The sequence below is a fragment of the Rutidosis leptorrhynchoides genome, chromosome 9, assembly GCF_046630445.1.
Source record: "Rutidosis leptorrhynchoides isolate AG116_Rl617_1_P2 chromosome 9, CSIRO_AGI_Rlap_v1, whole genome shotgun sequence".
In the NCBI taxonomy this organism is placed as follows: Eukaryota; Viridiplantae; Streptophyta; class Magnoliopsida; order Asterales; family Asteraceae; genus Rutidosis; species Rutidosis leptorrhynchoides.
This window is the reverse complement of record NC_092341.1, coordinates 43,390,537-43,414,552: the sequence shown is the minus strand read 5'-3', so window position 1 is coordinate 43,414,552 and position 24,016 is coordinate 43,390,537. Positions and strand designations below refer to the sequence as shown.

The following is a 24,016-nucleotide window of genomic DNA, read 5'->3' as shown; positions in this document are numbered from 1 at the left end:
ATACGTTCTATCTCTAGGTTGAGATCTCGGTCACGTCCTTCCGTTCAATTCTTTCATGTGCTACTAAGGTGAACTTCATAGCCCCACTTTTTACTGTTTCATAACTGTTTTATAACTTTTGGGGTGAGACACATGCTTGCTTTATAACTGTTTTACGCTTAGACACAAGTACTAAATTGTTAACTATGCTGTCATGCTTTGATTCATGCTAAATCCCTACCGTAATATCGTTAATTGCTACGTTTAAATGCAAACTTAATTATTGTGAGTAGGTCTATTGAGAGTAACGTCTCTAACCATTCGACAGTTGGTCTTTGGTTACATAATAATGATTCCACGACACTGACAGTACAAGGTGTCATAGGGTAAACTTGTTTAGTAGCGATATTACAAAATGCAGCAACACTTTTAGATTGATATTTCTATATCAATCAACTTTAAACTAAATCTTGTGGTCTAAAACTTTGGATATTATTTATAAACCTGTGAATTTCACTCAACCTTTTTGGTTGACACTTTAAGCATGTTTTGTCTCAGGTAATGATTGAGCTAGCTGCTACTTGCTACTAGATGATTGACGTATGCTTTGCTGCTTGCATGGAATCCATCATTCATATTTATCATTTTATTTAGACATTTCCCATTTACTGTACTCTTATGATGTAAAACTTTGAATAATGCTTCCGCTGTTTATTTAAAAATATAACGTCTCATTTAGAGTCGTTCTCGCTTATACAACTGTGTTATGATATGATTGGTCACAATTACCCCTGGTCCATTTTGGGGGTGTGACAGATTGGTATCAGAGCAGGCTGATGTAGAGAACCAGGATTGCATTTTATGTGTGCCTTATACAATTAGGTATCTTAGCAATGTAGGACTACAACTTTCCTTGACTATAGTGCCTTTAATTGTTGCCTTAAACTGTTAAATGCTACACTATACTTTAGAAACTTTACTTATCTTAGAATGCCGAGCCAACCTAAGAACTCTGCTCACTTTCCTAAGTACTATTCAATTCCGCCACCACATTTAAATGCGACACCGTTCTCGACATTCCTATGTCATCTATCATAGTTTTGTGTATTACATATGTATTACATGAAATATTATCCATGATTTTTGAAACTCCTATATTTGTTACTATTCATACTCAAACGTATATAACCTCCTTGTTATATCACGTACCTATATGCTTTATGCCTTTATGCATCGGTTTGTGAACCGGAAAATGTCATTGAGTTATCTTAAAGACATTATAATGTCATCACTACTCATATTCATTACTTTTAAATCTTTGATTTCTTGTTATTTTTTTATCATTGAATTTTCTTGACGGATGGCGTCTACGAAACTCTAGAATAGAAGGGTTTGGATTATCGATTTAAAGGATCCTATAGCTCAAGCCGTAGACCTGAATAGGCCATTACGAATTGAAAGTCTTTAATTGAAAGATTATCAGATTACATACTTATCATTTTATGATCTCGACACGTCATACTGCTATTATTGGAGTATAGACACAACATATCTTATTATATCTTATCATATCTATCTTAATAGACTTTGTCTAACACTTTTTCTAAATTTCCTCCATAAATTATGGAAATCTTTTTTTCTATATATACGTATATCAAGAAGACAAATATATCATTTAATATTCAACACTCATCTTATAACAAAAACCCTTATTTTGATCAGATAATATGGATTTCTCACTTGATTCCTTGAACTCCTCAAGCTCTAATGGCAGCGTAACCGGAATGAACCAACCAATTAGTCATCACCTTTTCTGGATGAATTGGGGGTGGGTTCGTAGTCTACTTAATCAATGGAGAAGTGAAGAAGGTGATCTTTTTCACCCACCACATTGCCTTATTGGCGAAGAACCTGAAGCACTTACCGGCGAACCCGTTCGGAACACTATTTTCACCCTCATTTCCAGGATATCCCGTCACGAATATATAATATCTAGAATTTCAGATCTTATTCATCCCCTTGTCCGAACCGCCAATCATCCCAGAATAATAGAAGAAGTCAACGAGCTTCGCGCTCGAGTAGTGGCTTTGGAAAATATGGTGCAAAACCTACGAGCACCAACAGCAGCACCAGCAGCATAACCAGCACCACCAGTACCATCAGCATCACCGCCAACAGCATCATCTTCACCAACAACAACATCTGCATTCCACGCCTCAACATCACACTCAGTACCTCAAACATTAACATCATACGCCCCATAGATACCAAGGAATATTAGTAATAATGAGTTAAGATGTATTGACTCATTCTTCCTGAAGAATTATATATGTATACTTTATATATATATATATGGTTTGGAACAATAATAAATATTTTCGTACTAAGCTATTACGTGTGAATCTTAACTAGTAAATACTACTCGGTTAATTCATATCACTAATATGCTATGATGTACATCCTTCGTTAATGACTTAACAATCGTTAATCACTGCTTCAGCACACTAAACTCCATTTTCATAATAAATCAAGTGTATTATTCAAATACATGTTTGATTTTACACTTCCATTTCCGATGCACTCAAAACTTTCTAGAAAACATTATTCGTGCCTTGTGAATTTCACAAGAAATCCACGAGCACCAACATCATATACCGAGATATATCAATAACAATGAACGATGAAGTATTGATTCATAACTTCATTAGCGAAATATTTCGCGACAATTATTAAATCTCTAAGGTTTTGGAGATTATTAATTCTCATTTCAACTGTAAATCAAATGAGTTTAATATTATATTAACTCATTAAATCCATGATTACATTTGAAAGAAAATATATATGTACGTATATTTTCATAAAGATTGTAATTAAATATTCTATTGTACAAACTGTTGACGGTGAAAATATTTTAACGGGTAGGTAATACCCGAGAAATATTTATATCTCACATTAATATGTTACACCGTACATTCTTCAATTCTGATTCAACAGTCATTAACTATACTACTTACATCCACATATGTATCCGTTCACTAAAGAACAACCATTTTCATACAAATTCAAATACATATTCTGATTTTGACATATCGGAATTTAAGTAAAACTTTAGCAAGTGTTATCTTCTTAAAGTTCACTACATTCATGAATTATATTCATTCGTATTCTATGATGAATTATCACATCAAACCACCGAACTTACCATTCCTTACTTTTGAAAATCACAAACATTTCTTCGTCAACTGTTAGATCCATTGATGGATGCATCTTACGCTTAAACACTTCAAATTCAAAATTTTTGAAAACATCCTTTGAATCTTGACGATCACAATCAGCGTTCAATCATCTAAAAACGAAATTTCTTGAAACCATCTCAGATTGATAACTGACGATTCAAATATGGCTGCATTAAATGCAGAGGAAACAGTAAAATTGTAGATGGCCTAAATGGCCAGGAGTTTGATGATAAAGAATGGGGTATTGGGAACGCTTGATAGAAAATTTGGTGCTGAAAAACGGATTGAGCAAACCATGAAGGAGACCGTGGACAAATCACAAGGATTAAACCTGTAATCAAATAATCTAGATGATTCGATTTCTGATGAAAATCACAAAAGATCTCCTTACGCATTCTAAATCCTTACAGAAGAATTTTGCTCGTTATCATTTGATCTTAGAAAATTCTAAGATATCATCGTATCTTTCATTATAAATATCCTCCATATTTCCGAAGATACATTCATAACTACTCTTGTCCGAAATTATTTATCACTTCGCACTTTCTGTGTTACATAATAAAGGAAACTGTTTTAGTTTCTATATTTCTATAACATACAAGTTTAAATTTTGAATGATTTGAGGTAGTGTTGGGAATTGAAGCATGAGTTAGTATAATATAATGATGTCAGGCCAACGTAAATATATTACAGTAAGTCATGCTAAATTTTTAATGGAAGATGATGATTCATAGACTTTATAATCATCATTTGCCATGTTACATGACTTTTACATTCTACTTAACCTCTGAACATATCAAGAACATATATTCTTGATAGTTCTATCCTTAGTAATTCTAGTAATTTGACAAATCAAATCGTGCTATTACCTTTCCTTCTGCTTTGTATATTATGATCATTTGAAACTCCATACCTACGAATTCTAGACCATTATTCGCTTGACTTGAAGTCGGGAAGGAAAAACAAGAGCATAGAGCTCCGACATATAAGGGAAAATATAAAGCCCGATAACAACACGGAAATTACAAACCGTGTATATCAATGCGTATAGCAACATAAAGACACGGGAGAATTAAAAACACTATAACCCCAAGGTAATTGTAGAAGTAAACAGATTCCTCTGGGGTAAATGAAAAAGAAGAATGACAGAAACGATAGTCAGAAAAATATCCAGGATAAGAACTGGATGGAGCATTTTCACAATCTTTGGAAGTATGAATCGAGAAAGAAAGTATATAAGTGGTGAAGATAATGAAACAAAAGAAGCTAATTTATAGCAAAATTCTAGACACAACAATCAAGGCAATTTTAATTTCCTTAATTACCGGAGAATCAAATCTTATACAGATTATAAAGATTTTCTTTAAATCCCTTGAATTCCGGAAATCACCTTTAATTATGTCAAAAGTTAAGGCAAACTGATATTTCCTTATTTCAAACTTTTAAGATAACTTCATTTATACTCTTCCTATAATCGAATCGTTTTATCCATATTATCCAATGTTGATAAAACAATATTTTCAACTCATATTCATCATTCTTGTTGTAAAGAATGACAATCTCTATCAAATTTCACGACTATGATTTTCATGAACTCCTTTCTATTTTGTCTTCCCTAGCGTGGTGGCATAAACGCTCAAGGTTTAAATGAACTCGATATTATTCATAACACATTTTATATATCCAATTTACTGAAATGACTTGTATAACATCATCATTTTGAATGATCTCCGCATTAATAATAAAATGCACTTCGTAGAAGAACTTGTAGAAATTATGGTTTGTATGATTTTAATTCTTGAAACAGAACAATATTCTATCCGTTGGAATTCACGCAAGGCCCCGAGCATACCTGGGAACGTGAAAACTAAATAAAACGTAAATATCCTCGTCTATGTACGAACAAAACCGATTAATGGCAACAACTAAATTTCGGGACGAAATTTCTTTTAACGGGTAGGTACTATAACAACCCTCATATTTCCATGCCTGAATTGACTAATTTGACTATAGGGTTGTTATCCATACGTAATATATAATAAATTCGACGTTGATCAAATATTTATTTTTAGTCGACACGTTCTGTTAACTAAAGTTTACACTAATTATATAAAATAACTTTAGTTAATATTAATGCGTATTATATTTAAAACTATATGTAACATAATTATTAATTAAATAATAAATTATTTTAATCATTATATATAGCTTATAAAAAAATAAAAATAAAAAGAAATAAGATTTTTTTTATAAATTAAATAATGAGCCCATGAATTTTGACTAAATATTTTCAAAAATAAAAACTTATTAAAAACATTTTTAACATGGTTTTATTATTTTGTCAAAATTAGCACATTTATTTTATTATTTTTTTTCTTTTCACCAACCATTTTTTACCTATAAATACATGGCTCCTCATTCATTTTTTCTTGCCAAACACAAAAACTTAAGTTATTCTCTCAAAACCTTGAAGAAAATTTGAGGTACTTTCTATTTTTATTAATTTTTTTCAATATTGTCATTTATATTTATATTTATTGTATATTCTTTGTAAAATTCGAAATTAATTATGTTTATATGTTATAATTAATATTATAAGTGTTATGATGCATAAAAATAATTTTGATAATTTATGGAATATTATTTATAATTAAATACGAATTATGTAGTGTTTAAACGTAAAAACAATGTAAAATTCGTAATAAATACTTTTAACCAAAAATAATATATATATATAATTTTTTTCTGTGTTTTTAAAACTTATATAGATCTGAAAAAAATTATAAAAATAATTACTTGAGTCAAATTGGTATTTATTATATAATTAAACTCTATTATTATGTAATTCGAAGGTAAATTAAGAATAAATATAAAATAATAAAAAATATTTTTTTAAATATATTTTTCTACAGGTTATTAGACTGATAGAAACTTATAAAAATTATAAAAATAATTATTTGGGTTTATTTAGTAATTATGTAGAATTAAAATTGTTTTGTGAATACATTAAGGGTAAAAACAAAAATAAATACAAAAATATAATAAAAACGTTTTCTTAAATTTTTCTACTAATCTATATGATTAACTAAGACTATAAAAATTATGTATGTAATTTTTAGATATTTAATTTATTATTTAGACATTTTTGAATAATATTCGATTAATAAAACACTATTATTTTTGAAGTAATTTAGGTATTTATTTAAAGATAATTATATTTAATATATATAAGACATACTAAGGTATAATAACTAAATATTAAATAAAACTTAGGTTATATTATCACATATATAATTATTAAGTACATTAATAATTCGTTGTGTGTATACACCTAAAGTGAAGGTTAATCAAAGATAATGTATAATTCATGTGAACTTCATCGCTACTCACGGTCGTAAGTGAATGATGTCTAGGTTGCCATTTATGGGTAAGCTTGTGGATCTCGAATGCCATGACTTAGATTCTGGTCAAGAGTCCTGGGCCCCCGGTTACATCTGGTCATTCCTGACTTATTTGATAGCAACGAAGTTTGAGTAAAGTTATACAACGTCTTGCTAAAGATTAACCCGAACTTTCTAAAATTGGAAAATTACTATAAGTGGAAACTTTCCATAAATAGTAAACTTCCGAAAATGGAAATTCTTTAGTGAACCATTACTATCAATATAGTACTATATACTATTGTCTGTTAGGCAATGTCTGATCATACGTTCTATCTCTAGGTTGAGATCTCGGTCACGTCCTTCCGTTCAATTCTTTCGTGTGCTACTAAGGTGAACTTCATAGCCCCACTTTTTACTGTTTCATAACTGTTTTATAACTTTTGGGGTGAGACACATGCTTGCTTTATAACTGTTTTACGCTTAGACACAAGTACTAAATTGTTAACTATGCTGTCATGCTTTGATTCATGCTAAATCCCTACCGTAATATCGTTAATTGCTACGCTTAAATGCAAACTTAATTATTGTGAGTAGGTCTATTGAGAGTAACATCTCTAACCATTCGACCGTTGGTCTTTGGTTACATAATAATGATTCCACGACACTGACAGTACAAGGTGTCATAGGGTAAACTTGTTTAGTAGCGATATTACAAAATGCAGCAACACTTTTAGATTGATATTTCTATATCAATCAACTTTAAACTAAATCTTGTGGTCTAAAACTTTGGATATTATTTATAAACCTGTGAATTTCACTCAACCTTTTTGGTTGACACTTTAAGCATGTTTTGTCTCAGGTAATGATTGAGCTAGCTGCTACTTGCTACTAGATGATTGACGTATGCTTTGCTGCTTGCATGGAATCCATCATTCATATTTATCATTTTATTTAGACATTTCCCATTTACTGTACTCTTATGATGTAAAACTTTGAATAATACTTCCGCTGTTTATTTAAAAATATAACGTCTCATTTAGAGTCGTTCTCGCTTATACAACTGTGTTATGATATGATTGGTCACAATTACCCCTGGTCCATTTTGGGGGTGTGACAAAAAGGAAGCTTATCTCGGTTGGTCAATTAGATGAGGAAGGTAACACGATTACTTTTGAAAATCGCCAATGTAAGGTGGTTAAGGGTAGTAGGGTCGTGGCACGTGGACATAAAAGGGGAACGCTTTATATGGTTAAGGTGTTTGATGAAAACACGGTGGTTGCTACGGTTAATGTTGGAGATAGTTCTACTCTATGGCACTGAAGGCTCGGGCATATGAGTGAAAAGGGTATGAAGATGCTTGTTTTGAGTGAGAGAATTTCGGATTTGAAGAAAGTGGAGCTTGGGTTTTGCGAACCATGTATATATAGGAAGAAAAAGAAGGTGACTTTTAGGAAATCCAGGAATGCGCCCAAGTTGAAGAAATTGGAGCTAGTTTATACGGATGTGTTTGGTCCAAAGAATGTAGAATCACATGGAGGTTCTCACTATTATGTCACCTTTATCGACGACTCCACTCGAAAGGTATAGGTTTATAGTCTTAAAGCTAAATTCGATGTATTTGATACTTTTGTGAAGTGGAAAGCTATGGTAGAGAATGAAACTAATTTAAAGTGAAGTGCTTAAAGTCGGATAATGGAGGAGAATATAGTAGTCTTGAGTTTAAAGACCATTTTGCAAAGCTCGGTATTAAGATGTTAAAAACGGTACCGAATACACCACAACACAATGGGGTCGCCGAACGTATGAATCGTACGTTGAATGAAAGGGTTAAGAGTATGAGACTACATACCGGTTTGCCTAAGATGTTTTGGGTGGATGCGGTTAGTACGCCGGCTTATTTAATTAATAGGGGACCCTCAACACCATTGGGTTTCCGATTTCCCGAGGAAGAATGGCAAGGTAAGAAGGTGAGTTATGGTCATCTTAGAATCTTTGAGTGCAATGCATATGTAAAGACCAAGGATGCGGATAGAGACAAGCTTGAGACTAAGTAAAAAACATGTACTTTTATTGGTTACGGTTCGGATGAGATGGGTTATCGATGTTGGATAACGAAGCTAGAAAAGTGGTTCGTTCGCGTGATGTTACCTTTGATGAAGATTCGGTTTATGGCAAACCGAAAACGGGGAGTCCTAAACTGGATTATGTTACTTTTGACGATGTTTCTATTGATGATCTTGTAGGTTCTGGTGGAAGTTCGGGTAACAATGAATTGCCGAATAATGGTGAGGCGTCACAAAATGCTAATGATGAAGATGGTTCAGATAGCGGTGAAAGTTCCGAACACAGTGGGAGTTCTAGTGATGAAGAGGATGATGATAGAACCGGTCCAACCATACCGATTGCTCCTACACTATGATGTTCTACTAGAGTGCCCAAGCCTAATCCTAGGTATTCTTCATCAACAAACTATTTGCTCTATACCGAGAATGGTGAACTCGAGAGTTACTTTGAGGCGAGAAAATCAAAAGAATCCATACAATGGAAGCTTGCCATGAAAGAAGAGATGTGGTCACTTGAGAAGAATAAAACTTGGTCACTAGTGAAACTACCTCATGATAAAAGGGCGTTGCAAAATAAATGGGTGTATCGGCTAAAGAATGAGTTGGATGGCAAGAAGAGATATAAGGCTCGGTTGGTGGTCAAAGGCTTTCAATAAAAGGAAGGAGTTGATTACAACGAGATTTTTTCACCGGTAGTTAAGATGACTACTATTCGGTTGGTACTTGCTATAGTTGCATCCGAAGACTTACATCTAGAGCAATTAGATGTGAAGACCGCATTCTTACACGGAGATCTTCGTGAAGAGATCTACATGAAGCAACCCGAGGACTTTGAGGTAAAGGGTAAAGAGAAATGGGTTTGTAAGCTAAAGAAAAGTTTGTATGGATTGAAGCAAGCACCTCGGCAATGGTATTTGAAGTTTGATGAGTTTATGAAGAAGATTGATTTCCTAAGATGTGAAGCCGATCATTGTTGCTACTTGAAGAAATTCAAGTCTTCTTTTATCATCTTGTTATTGTATGTTGATGACATGTTGATTGCGGGTTCTAACATGTCCAAAATCAACAAGTTGAAGAGATTACTTTCCCATGATTTCGAGATAAAAGACCTTGGTGGAGCTAGGCAAATACTTGGGATGAGTATTGTGTGTGATCGTGTGAAAGGAACTCTATACTTATCTCAAACTAAATACATTGAGAAAGTAGTAGAGAGGTTCAACATGGAGAATTCAAAGGCTCGTTCTATGCCTTTGGGAAGCTCAATAAGGTTATCGAAATGTCAATCACCTAAAATGGAAGAAGACAAAGCGGAGATGGAAAATGTTCCGTATGCATCGGCTATGGGTAGTGTTATGTATGCCATGGTTTGTACGAGACCAGATATTGCCCATGCGGTGGGGGTAGTAAGTTGTTATATGTCTAAACCAGGGAAAGGGCATTGGGAAGCGGTCAATGGTTTCTTCGTTATTTGAAAGGTACTTCTAATATGGGATTGTGTTTTACTAAAAATAATGTCATACTTAGAGGTTATGTGGATGCTAATTTGGGTGGATGTGATGATTCGGGGAAAAGCACTACGGATTATGTTTTCACATTAGGGAAGACGGCGATTAGTTGGATGTCTCGACTACAAAGAAGTGTTGCTTTATCTACAACGGAGGCCAAATACATGGCTATTGCGGAAGCTACTAAAGAGCTTGTGTGGTTGAAGGACTTCTTGAGTGAGCTGGGTAAAAGACAAGACTATTGCGTCTTGTATTGTGATAATCAAAGTGCAGTTCATCTTGGGAAGAATCCGGTGTTTCATAGTCGTACGAAACACATCAAGTTGAGGTATCATTTTATTCGACATCATATAAGAGATGGTACTTTAATTTTGAAGAAAGTCCTTGGTTCGAAAAATCCCGCGGACATGCTTACTAAGGTGGTGACGATGGGCAAGTAGAGGTTTTGCATTGCCTCAACTGGTCTTCTCATGAATTGATGAGAGAAGATGACCTATTAGAGAGATAGAGAGTTGATGTATCGATTGTAACAAGAAGTGTTGAAGACCTTGTATCGAAAGTCTACTCTTCCGACATATGTGACGAGTGTGTGTGTCCCAAATGGCGTTTTGGCGGTATGTATGGTGTTTCGACTATATTGGTTAGTTTGCTGAAGTGTTGGGTTGATAAAGATTGTGTTTGTTTAAATACTCCTTCAAGTGGGAGATTGTTGGAGTGTGATAGAGATTCAAACAATCAAGACTCGCGAAAACAGGGGCGGATCGCGACCGCGATGCAATGACAGAACGAGACCCAATTTTGGGGGGAGTGTATCGCGACCGGGATGAAGGCATCGCGGCCATGATGTGTGTCTGATGGAAGGAACTTTCCAGAATCGAGTTTGGCTTGCTCCCTAAGTAGTTTCCTTGTTGAGTTTTGCCTATATAAAGACTCTATTGTTACCCATACATTGAATCGCGAAATTTATCAATAAAATCTCTCTAGTTTGGTCCGTGGATTAAAGTAATCAATCCGTTAATTACATATAACCACGTTAATTCTTCGTGTTCTTATCTTCTTTATTTTTGTCTTCGTTTGTCTATTGTGGGAAGGGTCTGATATTGCTCTAAACATACATATTATTCGACGCAATATCACTTATATTTCATAGGTTTTTATCATCTACAAAGACATTCAATTCGCATTTCACAAGAAAAACGACAAAAGTGGATAAGAGCTTGCTATTTGAAGATTCGACGATAAAACGATAGTTGTAACCAAATTTATATCAAGAAACGTTTATCCGAATTAAAGTACAAGATAAAAGAAGAAAAGAGTTCAAATAAGAAGTGCCAAATCAGTACACGTCAATACGGGATCAACAAAGAACAACTGAAAAAGAAAAATGAAGAAAATTGCTGATTACTCTTACACGAATCGTGTATAGCTACACGAATCGTGTAGATTATTGTTCTTACACGAATCATGTATCCCTACACGGTTCGTGTAATGTTAGGCCAAACAGTTTCCAGAAACGTGCAAATGGGGCGGCCACTTTATGATTTTTAAAACAATTCTTTTCTTAAAATGAGCTACAGCAAAGAATCAACATGTTCACCTACTACTACTTGGATCAGTTTAAATACGGAGTACTATCAAGAGTTGAAGACACACATATTTTCATACAATTATTATACGCAAGTTATTATTCTGTAATTTTTATTACTCTATTAGTTCAAGGTTAAAAATAGTTGTACTATTTAGGGGTATTGTTCGTGATTAAGGGTATTATTGTACGCGTGAAAGGGGTGTTATTATTGTAATTTTTCTACCGTTTGAAGTTAATACAAGTGAAGATATTTTAGTAAGTTTACTCTGTTAAAATTAGCGTTGTTATTATATTTGCATATCTATATTTTTATGTCTACCTTAGTGTAATGAATAGCTAAATTTCCCTAGTGTTTGCTTAAATGTAGAGCCCCTAGTGAAATGGATTGTTACCATTAGTAAAAGTTAAAATGTAACTTTAGTATTTTTAATATTGAGCCTAGTTAAAAGAACCATTTTTTTGTAATTAGGTATTTAACCCTTGCCACTTAATTTATTAAATTTAAATAACGAAAGTTGTTTTTATTTACATAAATTGAGCTTCAACATTAAAAATGATCTAGACGAATTTATGGATAAGTTATTGACACCAATTTAGAAATAAACTTCGGTGGTTTGGGTGATATCAATAAGTTATATGAAGGTGAAATTATAAAAAGGGAAACCGTTATAATTTAGGTATTGGCGAAGGTCAAAACTAGGCTAGGTCTCAATTTAAATACTTAGGAAATAGTAGCTTTCTAAAAAGAATCCAATGAAAATTAGATTTTATTTAGTTAAGTTGTAACTTTATATTTATTCGAGAGAAAAATGTAAAGTTTGATACTAGAACATTTTAAATAGGGCGTAAAACTTAAAACAATCCATGGACCTAGGGGTGACACAATTAAGTAAACACTCCCAATTATCTTATTTATATTTGTTATAAAAGTATTATTAAAATTATTTACGAATTATCTTTTTAAAATATAAAAAAATACATAAAAACAATTATTTTTCGTAACAGTAATCTGTCACATCTTTTTACTCATACACGAATCGTGTATAGTCACACGAATCGTGTAAGGCTCTGACGCGGCTACAGTACAGCTAGGGTTAAATTTAGGGTTTTAATTATTTAATTATATATATTTAGGTTATTAGTTATTTTAATTAAGTTAATTAGTTTTACTTATTATAAAATACCTTAATAAATGTTTTAATCTTAAAATTAGTATTAATTATTATAAGTTTATAAATTGTAACTAGTTTATAATTAGTAAATTAATTAAATTCCTTTTAATTTGTATTAGTTTTACTAAAAATGCATTTTAGTTAATTTAAATAAGTTTCTATTATAATTGCTCAAAACAAAATTCTAAATATATAGTTTCATTAAAAATTACTATTTTACTAATTACCATTTAGTAACATAATTAATGCATCATAATTAGTTTATTTTCATTTAGTTCCTTTTTAAGTTAATTTTTGTAATCTTGTAATTTTATTTAGTAAATTAGTTTTAGTTATTTTCTTTTACTGTTATTTTACAATTGCCTAATCCAAAACCCCCTTTAATTAAGTTTGACATCAAAGACTATTAAAAACCATTAAACACTCCATCTCCCTGTGGAACGAATCGGATTTACCAACAAACTAAACTACACGGATAGGACTAGTTGCCTATATATATGTGTGAAATCAACCTAAAATCTATAAAATACCACATATACAATAAATCAATTCGTGTAACAAAACAACTCAAATCCGTTCATAAATAAAGGTTACGTTTCCGCACATCAACTTTTTGGCGCCGCTGCCGGGGAGTTGGCAGTTAAATAAATAGATAATTTTTCTGATTCGTAGTAGTAGTTGGATTTGTACGTGGACCGGGTTGTTGGATCACCAATTTTATTGGTCAATAGAAGGATCCTGCCCCTCTGCTGCATCTTTTGGCTATTCGAAACGTGAGCAAAATCAGAAGGATAATCTGTTTGTTTAAAGGTTTTTATCATTGTTTTTATGTTATTCGATCCTCTCGAGGAAATTCATTTCCAAGAAAGTTCAAAGTTTTTGAATAAATCCTTTAGTTCTTTGTACAATTTCCCAAATTGTATGATCCGGTCAATCTTAAACTCATTAAACTTAATCCGGAACCTCAAAGAATTAATAAAAGGACAAAAACAACAAAAAGAAATATGAAGTACTAGTAATTTTAAAACACCGAAAAAACACTAAAGAGAAACAAGTAGGTAACCCTAGATAAACCTTTAGTGTTGTGATCTCATAATAGAAATTAATGTATGAACTTACGTTCCTCCAACGCTGAATTAACTCCTTCACATCCTGAACCCGAAAGGAAATTCCACGAACGCTTAAGAGCTCAAGAAGTAGAATCTCTTGCTACAAATTTAGAGTCACTTTCCTTAGAATCCGACTCTGAACCAATAATTCAACCAATCATAGAGCCGATTATTAAAGAAGAAGAAGAAATGGCTGATACAAATCAAACGATGGAAGCATTAATGAAGGCCACAAGAAAAGGTCAAGGCCATGCAATCATCCAACCCACGATGAGTGATGGCTTTGAAATAAAAGGTCAATTTTTACACATGGTGACTAATACATGTCAATTCGGTGGAGCCCCAAATGAGGATGCTAACGAGCATCTTCGTAAGTTTGTAAGCATTTGCAAGCTTTTCAAAATCAAAGATGTCACCGATGAAGTTGCATGTTTAAAAATCTTTCCATGGTCCTTAAAAGATGATGCAAGAGATTGGCTAGACTCATTACCAAAAGGTTATATTGAAAACTGGAATGATATGATGGATAAGTTTTTGTCAGAATTCTTTCCTGCTTCAAAAGCAGCAAAATTGCAAAGTGATATAAATCACTTTATGCAAAAGCCTAATGAAACTCTTTATGAAGCTTGGACCCGATTCAACAAAATGCTTAGGGTATGTCCTCAACACGGGTTGAATACATTCCAAAAGGTCCAAATATTCTATAAAGGAGTCAATGTGGCAACTAGAAAAGATATAGATGTTGCAGCCGGAGGTTCGATCATGAAGAAAACACCTGAAGACGCTCACACAATCATTGCTGATTTAGCGTCCCATTCTCATAATTGGCATCAAGAAATAGAATTTTCTAGATCATCAAATGTTGCTAGTATTGAAAGCAATGATGAAATTGCTTCTTTAAAAGTTCAAATAGCAAATCAAGCAAGACAAATCGAGAAAGTAACCAAGGAAATGCATTCTATCAGAGTAGGATGTGAACTGTGCCAAGGTCCCCATCTTACTAGAGATTGTGATCAAAGTACAATGGAAGAACAAGCAAATTTCTTAGGATACTTACGAAAAGGTGAAATGAACTTCAGTGATTTTCCAGCTATAGAAGCAAACAACCAAAAATATCCTCCTATAAATAGCTATCAAGTAGGAGGACCTTCAGGATCAAATAATAATAACTATCAAAATAACAATAACTATCAAGGAGGAAATCCAGGTTACCAAAACAACCGGAATTTTCCAAATCAAAATCAAAGAAATGCACCACCAGGTTATAATCACTTAAATAACCGAAATCAACCTCAACGAAATTATCAAAATAATTTCCAACACACACAACCACTAGCATTCAATCAACCACAACCATTAGCAATTATGCAACCTCAACCTGAGAGGAAATCTGGTTTAGAAGATCTCTTAAGAGATTTTATGGTTAAGCACGAGCAAAATGCAGAGCTCCAAACTCAGCAAATCCGAAATCAACAAGCCACAATATAAAACTTAGAAAGGGATGTTGGAAGGATATCACAGTTACTATCAGAGAGACCACCAGGTACTCTCCCCTCAAATACTCAAGTGAATCCCAACAACCCCCAAACAAGGAACGAGCATGTAAATGCTATAACTACTAGAAGTGGCTTAACTACTAAACCGGAGACTCTTAAGTCCCCGGAAGTTTCTTTATCTCCTTCTGTTTTACAAATACCGGTTGATGAAAATGAGCAAGTTGATAAAAAACAAGAGAAAGATGATCCACCTGAGGCCATACCAAAGAAAAGTGAAGAACCACCAGTAAAGGTGCATAAGGAACCTATTCCTTACCCGAAAGCATTAAAGAAAGACAGACTCGCAAGGCGGTATGAGAAATTTGCGGACATGATTAAGCAAATTAGCATTAACATGCCACTCGCGGAGGTTCTTAGGGATATGCCCAATTACGGGAAGTTTTTAAAGGATCTCATATCCTCGAAGGGTAAATACCACGACGTTTCTGCCACATTCCTCCATGAGGAATGTTCGGCCATCTTAAAGAAACAAAATGTACCTCCAAAATTAGGAGACCCTGGTAGTTTTATCATACCATGTATGATGGGTGATTCGGTAGTGTACGATGCACTAGCCGACCTAGGTGCAAGTGTTAACTTAATGCCTTACTCGTTATATTTAAAACTTGACTTAGGAGACTTAAAACCAACCCGGATGGGTATTCGATTAGCAAACCAATCATTTGATACTCCCATAGGTATAGCCGAGGATATACTTGTAAAAGTTGGCTCACTTATCTTTCCCGTCGACTTTGTTATTCTAGAAATGCAAGAGGACACAAAAGTTCCTATCATTTTAGGACGTCCTTTCCTAAACACTGCAGATGCTATCATTAATGTCCAAAAGGAACAATTGAGTCTAGGTGTGGGAAACGAGAGAATAATTTGTCACATTGACAAAGCCATGAAAAGACCCACTTCTACCGATGACTCTTGTTTTCAAATTGATGTTATAGATCTTTGTGTCGAGAATGAATTGAAGGAGCTACTTGAAATTGATATCCCGGGGTTAGCCCCGGTAAGTGAGAATGAATACTTCAATATTGATAAAGATTTTGATGAGTTAATGAAGGTGGTCACGGATGACGAGACCATAATAGAAGAAATTCCCATGGAAGAGGAATCGTTTGAGGAAATCAAAAAAGAAGATAGATTTCGTATAAAAAATTCCTTAGAAGAACCACCCGTACTAGAGCTTAAAGAGCTACCCAAACACTTGGAGTATGCTTATCTCGAAGGTACATCTAAATTACCAGTAATTATTGCTTCACATCTTTCAGATAATGAGAAGGATAAGCTAATTTCTGTATTAAAAACCCATAAAAAGGCTATAGCCTGGAAAACAACCGACATTCCGGGAATAAACCCGTCTTATTGTACACATAAAATTCTCCTTGAGAATGACTACAAACCCGTAGTACAAAGACAACGCAGGCTAAATCCCAACATGAAAGAGGTTGTTAAAAAGGAGGTCGTCAAGCTTCTTGACGCCGGGTTAATCTACCCCATCTCCGATAGTCCATGGGTTAGTCCAGTACAAGTAGTACCCAAAAAGGGGGGTACAACCGTTATATTAAATGAAAAAGACGAACTCGTCCCAACTAGAACAGTTACCAGCTGGAGAGTCTGTATTGATTACAGACGTCTAAATGATGCCACTAGAAAGGATCATTTCCCGTTACCTTTTATTGATCAAATGCTTGAACGATTAGCGGGAAAAGAATATTATTGCTTTTTAGACGGTTTCTCCGGTTACTTCCAAATTCCAATTGATCCCAACGACCAAGAAAAGACCACATTCACTTGTCCTTTCGGTACCTTTGCCTATCGCCGCATGCCGTTTGGTTTATGCAATGCACCCGGAACCTTTCAAAGGTGCATGATGGCAATCTTTGATGATATGGTAGAGGATTGTATGGAAGTCTTCATGGATGACTTTTCCGTGTTTGGAGACTCCTTTGAATCGTGTCTTTTCAATCTAGAACGTATCCTTATCCGATGTGAGAAAGCAAACTTGGTCCTAAATTGGGAAAAATGCCACTTCATGGTGAAGGAGGGCATTGTACTTGGTCACAAAATATCTCGTGCGGGAATAGAGGTAGATAAAGCTAAAATTGAAGTTATCTCTAAGCTACCTAAACCATCAAATGTTAAAGCAATTAGAAGCTTTCTTGGTCACGCAGGATTCTATAGGCGATTTATCAAAGATTTTTCTAAAATCGCCCGCCCATTGACCAAGCTTCTTGAAAAGGATGCTCCATTTAACTTTGACACTAATTGCGAGAATGCATTCTCGATTCTTAAGTCAAAACTCACACAAGCTCCCATTATGGTATCTCCAGATTGGAGTATGCCATTTGAGCTAATGTGCGACGCAAGCGACTATGCTTTAGGTGCTGTTTTAGGACAACGTCCCGATAATCATTTTCTTCCAATTTATTATGCAAGTAAAACTCTAACAGGAGCCCAAATTAATTATACCACCACGGAAAAAGAACTCCTAGCGGTTGTTTATGCATTTGATAAATTTCGGTCATATTTGGTGTTGTCCAAGACCATTGTTTACACGGACCATTCGGCACTTAGGTATTTATTCTCGAAAATAGATGCAAAACATCGTCTCATACGTTGGGTTCTTTTACTTCAAGAATTTGACATTGAGATACGTGACAAGAAAGGAGCTGAGAATCTAGCTGCCGATCATTTATCCCGACTTGAAAACCCCAAATTAGATAAACTTGATGATACAATCATCAAAGATACATTTCCTGACGAATCTCTAATGAGGGTTGAAAAAGAATCTGAAATCCCATGGTTTGCCCATTTTGCAAACTATCTTGCTTCAGGCATTCTACAAAAAGGACTTACTTATCAGCAAAAGAAGAAATTCTTTGCGGATTTAAAGTCTTATTTCTGGGAATACCCAGACCTATTTCGTGTTGGTGCGGATCAAATAATTCGCCGTTGTGTGTACGGACAAGAAGCTCAACAAATTCTTGAGCATTGCCATCAAGGGCCAACCGGCGGTCATTTCGGACCAAACCACACTGCAAGAAAAATCCTTGAATCGGGCTTTTTGTGATGACCCGAAAATTTTTGACTTATTTAAACCAATTCTCTATACGATTTATTATTTTAACACGTTAAACAAAGTCTGTTAGATTGAGTCTCAAAATTTTAGAACTGTTACATATATACAATTACCTTTGACTACTCTCGACGATTCATGAACAATTATATGTATGTATATATATGTACAAGTAAAAACGACTTTTCTACAGTAAAAATTACTTTGCTACAGTAAAACACTATTTGCTACAGTGAAACCGTATTTTGCTACAGTGCTACAGTGAAAACGAGTTTGCTACAGTGATTTGCTACAGTAAAACACTATTTTCTACAGTAAAACACTATTTGCTACAGTAAAACACTATTTGATGTCGACGAACTAGCAAACAAAAACAGAAAAGGCGGCCATGCAATCGCATGGCAAAAATACTGAAAACTCATGCGATCGCATGAGCTACAGTAAATCGAAAAGTATTATAAATACGCCAGATTCCTGCACGAACTCTTCACACTTAAATTTCTTTAATCAATTTTTATATTTATAATTATAATTATAATTTTAATTTAAGTTTAATAATAATAAAGTATATTCGAGGGTGTTTTAATTCGGGTTTCAAACCGCTTTAAGCTAAGGAAATATTGGGTATTGTTCGGGGTATTGTTCTTGAATCCAAGGCCAACCATACAGTCGTCTACCATCATTACGTCTACGCAATTTGCCTACAATATTGAATCGCAATATTGAACTGTGAGTTATAGTCTCCCTTTTTAAATACTTTAAATATTTTTGGGCTGAGAATACATGCAATTTATTTTAAACGCAATAAGACACAAGTACATACAAAATTCTACACTGAGTTAAACCGAAAATCCCTTAGCTTTGGTAACTAGTAGCTGCCAGTACATAGGATATGGACTGGTGGGCGCGAATAATTGTATATGGATCCATAGGGCTTGACATCCCCGTCCGAGCTAGAGCGCTAGCCTTTTAACGGACGTATGTTATTTGAGTTTAAGACACGTTGGTTTGCGTGTATTAAAACGAATGGGGTAATTATCACTATAGCGTTAAGTTTAGTTACCAGGGTGCTCTGTTACGTAGAATCTATTGATAAACTTTTGATGAAATCTTGTGGTCTATCTTTATATATGTTTATGACTCGAGCAATTAAACCTATAACTCACCAACATTCGTGTTGAATTTTTAGCATGTTTTATTCTTAGGTCCTTAGAATGCTTCCGCTGTGATGTGCTTGTTGCCTGCATGGAGTCTCTCATGCTTTGTACAAAGTTTATTGCATTCAAAATAAAACTGCGTTGTGTAATAAATAATTGGACTGTGAAGTCAACCTGTAAATTAAAGACTTATGTATTTTGGGGTTTTGCTTATACCTAAGCACTCGCCCACATGTTTATAACTTTCTATGTTTAGAAAGTCACTTATTTTAATGAATGCAATATTTTATCAAAACGTATCATATAGAGGTCAAAACCTCACTGTGGAATCAATGATTAACGTGCTGCGTCAATAGAGATTTTGACGGGTCGTTACAGTTGGTATCAGAGCTTGAGGTCATAGGGAACCAGAAATTACATTAGTGTGTTTAACTGGTAATTGTTAGGATGCATTAGTGAGTCTGGACTATGACCATATTTGTTTTTACTGATTTTTGCTTATCATTTGGTCAAAAACATTATATGTAATATATTTATATGCTAACGTAATTGTTGTTTCAATTATGTGATAGATGACTTCTTCTAATCCTATCATTTTGTACGACTCGGAATCGGACACTGAATCTATTCTATCCACAACTGAAAAGGGCGTTCCAATACCTATTAAAGAAGAAATTGTGTTAGCCGGGGAATCTCAACTCCCGGTAAACCCAGAGGAGGTTCCAGCTCCACCCAGCTTTAGTTTTCCGGAGCCACAGTATCGTTGGCATGGACCCATGATCCCTGGAGTAAACGAGGATCGTCCATTTCTAAACAAATATGGACATTGGTCCAGATATACCGCCGACGGGCGGGTTGTGCCGATTACGCCTGGCAGATTTCGGTTCATGACCACCGGTACATATTCTTGCAGTTCGTCATCATATTCTCCTACACATGACTCAGACAGTTCGTCATCAGACAAGATCAGTAAGGAGGAGGATTTCGCTAATGAAATAAAAGAGATCACTAAGGAGAAATTCCAACTTGCTATAGATAATAAAAACAACCACAATAATAAAATGTCCTTAGTTATTAAAAAAGAACAGGACCATTCGATCCGTAACCACCCTTATTGTATTAAACCCACTGAGGCAACGGGTACCTCAAAACCCCAACTAAAAATAAAATACACTGCCAGAATGTCTGTCGGACCATGTGCACACAAACAATTGGCAGAGAGAACCAAATGGGAAGAAGTTTCTGATAGTTCTGAATGAACGACCTCGCAACCATAAATCTTCCATGCGCTATTTTATTGCTTATGTATGCTACTCTATCTTGTTATGTAAAATAAGTATATGTAAAATATCAGTATTGTATGGTATTGTATTATTTTGGTTTATTAATAATAAATGCATGGAATGATTATTTGTATTATTACTACTTGTTATTATTATTATTATTACATAATAATGTAGTAACTCGCTATAATTTTTCATAGTGGAATATTATTAGGATTTTAGTAGTTAATTCCTGGTACTAGCTATTATGTATGAACTTAACGGGTAGGTAATACCCTAGAAATAATTATAAAATGCTAATAAGAAGAAAAGGCTTTTATAATAATCGGTTCATATTATTAATATGCTACGATTAACTATTGACAACTCATTTTACCTATAATATTCTATATGATTAAATTATATCTGTTGTGTTTATTGAAGAAACATGTCTCAAATGTCGGATGCTGAGTTTGAGCAACTAGTCGAGAAACGTGTGAATGAAAGAATTGCTGCAACCGAAGCAGCAAAAGCAACAGCCGAAGCAGCAGCCAAAGCAGCAGCCGTAAACACAAACTCACGAAACGGATGCTCATACAAAACTTTTCAAGGATGCAAACCACAGACGTTTAGTGGAACCGAGGGACCAGTCGGTCTAACCCGATGGTTTGAAAAGATGGAGTCCGTTTTCAAAATCAGTAATTGTGCGAACGGAGACAAGTCAAAGTATGCTTCGTGTACGTTGCAAGACGGTGCACTTACTTGGTGGAACAATTATGCTAAAGCAGAAGGAATAGATACGGCATATGATATCTCTTGGGAAGAACTGAAAAAGATGCTAATCGAGGAGTACTGTCCTAGAAACGAGATCAGAAAAATGGAATCTGAGTTACGTAATCTGAAGGTTATCGGCGCGAATCTCAATAACTATGAAAAGCATTTCATGGAACTAGCCTTGTTGTGTCCCGAATTGGTGCCAAACGAGAAACGAAAGATAGAAATGTATATTGACGGTTTATCGATCAATATCAAAGGAAATGTTACATCGTCCAAACCGAATACGATGCAGGAAGCCATGACAATGGCACACCAACTCATGGACCAGATCACAGAGAGTTCGATTAAGGCACCAATTACCGAAGTCAAGACAACTGAAGGAAAGAGGAAATGGGAAGACTATAAGGGCAAAAGTACTCACCTGAAGAAACAAGAAACTTTTAAAGGTAAACAAGATGGGGCAACTGCAAGTCCAAACTATAAGGGACCCCATCCGTTCTGCAAAAGATGTTACACACATCATGCAGGTTATTGCCAAGTGGTCTGTGATAAGTGCAACAAGAAAGGACATGTGGCGAAAGATTGTTATGCCACCGTTTCTGAAGTAAAGACAAAACTGACCGATGTCAAGAAATGTTTTGGATGCGGGAAGTCTGGTCACTTTATAAATCAATGCCCTGATAAGGAGAAGAACAAAGAACCCGCACGAGGGAGGGCATTTAATGTTAGTGCCAGTAAAGCACGTGAGGATCCTAATCTTGTCACGGGTACGTTTACCGTTAATAATCAACTAGCTTCTATTATGTTTGATACGGGTGCAGATAGAAGTTATATGTGTAAAGACTTTAGTTCTAAACTAAAATGTGCATCATTACCTCTAGACGATAAATATACTATAGAATTAGCTAATGGTAAACTGATAAAAGCCGATAAAATTTGCCATGGTTGCGAAATGAATCTCGCTGGTGAAACCTTCAAAATCGATTTGATACCCGTAGAATTAGGAAGTTTTGACGTAATCGTTGGCATGGACTGGATGTCCAAAACAAGTGCGGAAGTTGTTTGCGCTGAGAAAGCAATCCGCATCCCTCGTAAGGATGAAACGTCATTAATGATTTATGGGGAGAAGAGCAACTCAAAGCTGAACTTTATCAGCTGTATGAAGGCCCAGAAACTTATAAGAAAAGGTTGTTATGCTATTTTGGCACACGTAAAGAAGATCGATACTGAAGAAAGAAGCATTAATGACATGCCGGTTGTAAGAGAATATCCCGGAGTATTTCCAGAAGAATTACCGGGGCTACCTCCACACAGATGTGTAGAATTCCAGATTGATCTCATACCAAGAGCTGCACCTGTAGCCCGATCTCCATATAGACTTGCACCTTCAGAAATGCAAGAATTACAAGACCAGTTGCAAGAATTATCGGACCGTGGATTTATTCGTCCTAGTTTTTCACCTTGGGGTGCTCCTATTCTGTTCGTCAAGAAGAAGGATGGATCTATGAGAATGTGCATAGATTACAGAGAATTAAACAAATTAACGATCAAGAATCGGTACCCATTACCGAGGATTGATGATTTGTTTGATCAATTGCAAGGATCAAGTGTTTATTCTAAGATTGATCTACGCTCCGGATATCATCAACTGAGAGTGAAGGAAGAAGATGTTCCTAAAACCGCGTTCAGAACCCGTTACGGTCACTATGAGTTTCTAGTCATGCCTTTTGGATTAACTAATGCTCCAGCAGTATTCATGGATCTAATGAATCGCATCTGTAGACCGTATTTAGACAAATTTGTCATTGTTTTTATCGACGACATATTGATTTACTCGAAGAACAAGGAAGAACATGAGCAACACTTAAGACTGGTACTGGAGATACTCAAGAAAGAAGAATTGTACGCAAAATTTTCGAAGTGTGATTTCTGGTTACAAGAAGTACAATTTTTGGGCCATGTTGTCAGTAAACATGGAATTAAAGTTGACCCCACCAAGATCGAAGCCATTAGTAAATGGGAAACCCCGAAGACTCCAACACAAATTCGCCAATTCTTAGGTCTTGCTGGTTACTACCGAAGATTCATTCAAGATTTCTCTAGAATCGCCAAACCCTTAACTGCATTGACTCAAAAGGGAAAGAAGTATGATTGGTCCACGG

The 24,016-nt window shown here is 34.8% G+C and overlaps 1 protein-coding gene across 1 annotated transcript in view; it reads left to right on the top strand.

Moving 5' to 3' along the window:
- The first annotated feature begins 9,953 nt into the window (after positions 1 to 9,953).
- The window catches only part of LOC139867985 (uncharacterized), a 37,071-nt gene continuing 23,008 nt past the window's right edge, over positions 9,954 to 24,016 (top strand). The window contains exon 1 of the mRNA XM_071856328.1: positions 9,954 to 10,025. Within this exon, the coding sequence (XP_071712429.1) occupies positions 9,954 to 10,025 (72 nt within the window). The remainder of the gene's footprint in view (positions 10,026 to 24,016) is intronic.